At 42.5% G+C, this 5330-nt stretch overlaps 1 protein-coding gene across 1 annotated transcript in view; it reads left to right on the plus strand.

Annotated features, from left to right (window-relative positions):
* The first annotated feature begins 329 nt into the window (after positions 1-329).
* Positions 330-5330, plus strand: part of LOC145411912 (heparan sulfate glucosamine 3-O-sulfotransferase 3B1-like) — an 88426-nt gene continuing 83425 nt past the window's right edge. Inside the window, exons 1-3 of the mRNA XM_080281882.1 lie at positions 330-375; positions 963-1131; positions 4522-4528. Coding sequence (XP_080138008.1) covers positions 330-375; positions 963-1131; positions 4522-4528 — 222 coding nt within the window. The remainder of the gene's footprint in view (positions 376-962; positions 1132-4521; positions 4529-5330) is intronic.

The raw sequence follows: 5330 nt of genomic DNA on the forward strand, positions 1-5330 counted from the left end.
ACTATATTTGCCCCTGAGGTAGACCGCTTCTCGTCAGATCTACCCAGACCTCAGACCCTTCTTAGTCTCTTAAATATGACGTCAATTGTTCAAGCCCAGTCGTCTAGTTTCCACGCCCAAGGATTTCAAGATTCTCGCCAAACACAGAACTATTATGGCCAAGCTGCCCAAAATTATCAGCAACGATATAGCCTCCAAACCCAGAATCCTTGCCAGATCTTACGTTCCAGCTCATGATTCTCAACAAGGATCTAATTTTCAACCACAGGGAGTTCTTGAGTCTCACCAGCAGCCCAAGTCTCACCCACAAGGACTGGAAAATCCTCAGCATGCACCTTATTCTCACGTCCAACAAGGCTTTTATAGCTAGGGCAAGTTTAAAACTCGGGGACCTCGAAATTTGGCAAATCCTCACTTGTCATCCAATTCTCAGGCCCAGGGGTCTCTAGACAAGGTTAATTTCCACTACACATCTAATTTGCACCCTCAGACACCTTCAGATTCTCAGAACACATCCAATTCTGAGCCACATGGGCCTTTGAATTCAGAAGAATCATTCCACACATCCACTTTTCAAAACCAAGGACTTCTAAACCCATTCAGTTTTCACCACCGATCCAATTCTCAACTTCAGTCACATCAACCACTTAATTCTCAACCCCAAGCACTTCAGGCGTAAGATTCTTACCCTCAGGCACTCAAAGAACCCACTTACCAGGCCCAGGCACTTCGACAAACTCAAAGTCAATCGCCACACACAAGCAATTCCCAAACTCGACTCCACGTGCACCCACGAGACATCACCTCTACACCCACACCAGGCATCAGTCTGGGCTTTGATCAACCCTCAAGCAGCCCCCAATCAACCCCTAAACAACCCCCAAACAGCCCCGAATCAACCCCTAATCAGCCCTCTCAATCGTCCTTTAATCAACCCTGAATCGACCCACAATCAACGGCAGAGCGAGGATATGGACAGTGCAAGAAGAAGTACTGGAGATGTGACAGCCCACCTACTGACCCAGAACCTCTCTTAGAAGACCTACAGGAGCCTGGAGACCTGCCTGCACACCCGTTCACCGCCCCTCATTGGAGCCAGTATGCAAACAGGGGATATACGGTTGTAGGTGAGTTTACCCTTAAATGTCTTCTCTTTTTCTCTCGTTTTTCTATTTCTCTGTTTTACTGTCTGCCTCCCTCCGCAGGTCTATCTGCCTGTCCCTAACGATATGTCCATCCATCCGTTTATTTATCTATCTACTGATCTGTCTAATTATCTATCTGTTAGTCTGTCTACTTATCTATCTACCTACCTACCTGTCTATCTATTTATCTGACTAACTATAATGAATTACTGAATGTATGAATGAATCTATCTGAACATCTATCAACTTATCTATGTCAGTCAGTCCATCAGTCTATCTTTCTATCTATCCGCCTATCTATCCATCGATCCATTCACCTTCTATCCACCTTCTCGTGCACATAAACCAAGACAATTCTTTCAGCTTTGTCAGGACGAGAGAGTTCAGTTTCTTGTGAGAAGGACAGGGATAGATAGATATACAGATAGATAGACAGATTGATCGATTGACAGACAGACAGAAAGAGACATATGGACAAACACAGAAAAAGACAGATATATAGATAGACATAAAGATAGAAGGATAGAACGACAGATAGGTTGACAGACAGACAGATAGAAAGGCAGACAGAAAAAGACCAATAAAGACAGATAGATAGATAGATAGATAGATAGACAGATAGATAAATAAATAGATAGGTTGACAGACAGGCAGATAGACAGATAGACAAATAGTTAGACACAGATAGATAGACAGATAGATATTTCGACAAATAAATAGATAGATGGAGAGATAGATGGATAGATATTGAGATCAGCAGATAGATTGACAGATAGAAGGAGAGAAAGACAAACACAGATATAGACAGACAGACAGACAGACAAAAGAGGAGAGTTCATAAATTAGATTTCTTGTAAGAAGGATAGAGATAGAGAGATGGAGGGATAGATAGATAGATAGATAAATAGATAGTTATATAGATAGATAGACATACTGAAAAACATATAGATTGGCAGACAGACAGATAGAAAGACAGATAGGCAAACACAGATAAAGATAGAGATAGATAGATAGATAGATAGACTGACAAGACGAGAGTTCATAAATCAAGTTTCTTGTAAGAAGGATAGATAGATAAATAGATAGATACTTGGATAGATAGATAGATCGACAGAAAGATTGACAGACAGATAGAAAGACAGATAGACAAACACACATAAAGACAGACAGACAGGTAGATAGATTGATAGACAGACAGACGGAGAGATATATAGATAGATAGACAGATAGATCGACAGATAGGTTAACAGACAGACAGATTGACAGACAGATAGAAAGACAGATAGACAAACACAGATAAAGACAGACAGAGAGATAGAGATACATAGATAGACAGATAGATAAAGATAGATAGATAGATCGACAGATAGGTTAACTGAGATAGACAGATAGATAAACAGAGACAGAGATAGATAGATAGACAGATACTTCGATAGATATAGATGGATGGGTGGTTGGATGGATAGACAGAAGATAGACAGACAAGATATAAATCAACATTTTCTTGTAAGAGTCTTGGAGAAAAGGGAAGGGCAGGGTGAGGCGAGGACAGATAGATAGATAGATAGATATATAGATAGATGGATAGAAAGATAGATAGATAGTAGACAGATAGATAGATAGATAGATAAATGGATAGATGGATAGAAAGATAGATAGGTAGATAGATAGATAGATGGGTAGATGGATAGATAGATAGACAGTAGACAGATAGATAGATAGCTGCAGATAGTCAGATGGGTAGGTAGATAGATACATTGGCAACAAACAGATACAGATGGACTGATAGATAAAGATAGATGGATAGACTGATAGACAGATAGAACGATCTACAGATGGATTGACTGATATATATATATATATATATATATATATATATATATATATATATATATATACTGTATATGTATAATATATAGATAGATAGATTGACAGATAGATACATAGATCAACAGACCGCCAAACAGATAAAAAAAGAGACAGATAGAGGGAGGCGAGAAGAAAGCGAGAGGAGAGGTGTGGGGAGAAGAGAGAGGGGAGGAGGAGGAGGAGGAGGAGGAAGAGGAGGAGGAGGAGGAGGAAAGGAGCAAAGAGGAAGAAAATGACGAGATGAAAGGAGCGAAAAGCAAAGTAAAAGGAGGTGAGAGGAGGGAATACAAAGGAGTACAAAGGAATGCAAACAGCAACAGACCTTATGGTCCTTTCGAGGCTGTTTGTTACAGAGTAGACTATGATTACGAGATCTAACTCTACTGTACATGCTGAAGGATAAGGACAGTAAAGCAAGAAGGCTCCCACCCACCTCCAAACCCTCCAGTTAAAACTGGTAAGAAAATGTGAGAAAGACCACCATGCAGCATGGAAAAACTGCCATGGAAATTTCATAGGAAAGACTGAAAAGGAAAAGTTACATTCTATAATACTTTATCTCTAAGCTACCAGTATGAATAACTTGAGGGAGAAAGTAACAAAGTAAAATGAAAAACTGAATAAATAAATAACTACGGCATGACATTATGTACGGGTACGTTGAGTTAACGGGGCGTCTGTAGACTACCTGTCTATCTATTGCCAGACGCCTCAATCCCGTCCGGGGGGGCCACAAACAAATCGCCTCCACGTCACCCTGTCCCCCACCATTTCACTGCCCTGCTCCCAACTCACACCCCCCTCTCTCATATACCTCTCCACTCCATTCCTTCATCTCATCCTCGGCCTCCCCCTCCCTCTCCCCCCTCCACCTTACTCACATACACTCTCCTCGTCAGTCTCTCACCCTCCATCCTCTCCACATGGCAAAACCACCTCAGTGTGTTCCTTCTAACTCTTCCTATCACATCCACATCCACACCACAACGCTCCTTTATATCCTCATTTGTCAGCCTGTCTCTCCGTGTGACTCCACAGGCTCCTCTTAAATAACTCATTTCCACTGCTCTCACTCTTGACTTGTGTCCTTTCAACAACGTCCAAGCTTCACTTCCATACGTTAGAGTTAGTATTACAATACTGTCATGTAGTAACTTTTTACTTCCATACTCACTTCCCTGTTTCTTATCACTGCTCTCAAGGAACCAACAACCTTTCTTCCTTGCTGTACCCTTTTAAGCACTTCGCCCTCCAAACCTCCATCCTTACTCATCACACTACCCAAGTACTTAAACGTACTCACATTTTCCATTTCCTCACCATCCAACCTCACTGTACATTCACTGACTTCACCTCTCTCAAAGACCATCACTTTACTCTTCCCTACATTCACCTTTAGATTCCGTTTCTTACACACTCTCCCAAACTCATCCACCAAGCCTTGCAGCGTGGAAAATGCAGTGCATGTTCAGGGGAAATGGAGGAAAGAGGAGAGAGGAGAGAACAGGAGTGGAGTGATGAGGAGGATAAAGAGGAGGGGAGAGGAGAGGAGAGAAGAGGAGAGAAGAAGAGGGAAAAGGAAAGAGGTAAGGATATTAGAGGACAGTGGAGGTGAGGAGGAGAGGGGAGGAGAGGGAAGAAGGAGAGGAGAGGGAAGAAGGAGAGGAGAGGAAGAGGAAGGTGAGAGAACAGGTGGGATGGTGTGAGGTGGAGAGAAAAGGAGGAAAGAGAAGAGGGAAGGAGAGGGAAACAGAGAGAGAGAGAGAGAGAGAGAGAGAGAGAGAGAGAGAGTAAATGGGATGGTGTGAGGTGGAGAGGATAGGAGGAAAGAAACGAGGGAATGAGAGAGAAACGGAGAGTGAGAGAGAGAAAAAGAAAAAAAGAGAGAAGAGGAGAGGGTGAAAGCAAGGAGAGGGTCGGCTGTGACAAAGATGAGAAGAGAAGAGAGGGAGAGCGAGAAACTGAGAGGGAGAGAAGGAAAGAGGAAAAAGAGTGTGTGTGAGTGGGGGGGGAGGGGCTGCAGCAAGGGAGGAGGGAGAAGGGAGGAGGAGAAACGAACGGAGAGAGAGAGAAGGAGAGAAAAAGAAGGGTGAAGGGGGTAGGGCAGCAATATCTGTGGTTGGCCTCAAGAGATCCCAATTGTCCACTGTCTCAAGGCAACAAAAATCATTGACCTTCCCTGCACACACTTTTTTTTTTTTTTTTTTTTTTTACAGGCGCTCCTACTCTTCCCCAAAATTATTTTATTTGTTTATGGAAAAAAAAGAACCATGGGCTAGAAATCTACTGAAAAGTTACTCTTCCCCCCAAAACATG

This window comes from Coenobita brevimanus, chromosome 91 (genome assembly GCF_032717465.1).
Source record: "Coenobita brevimanus isolate Jiangsu-jjx chromosome 91, ASM3271746v2, whole genome shotgun sequence".
Taxonomy (NCBI): Eukaryota; Metazoa; Arthropoda; class Malacostraca; order Decapoda; family Coenobitidae; genus Coenobita; species Coenobita brevimanus.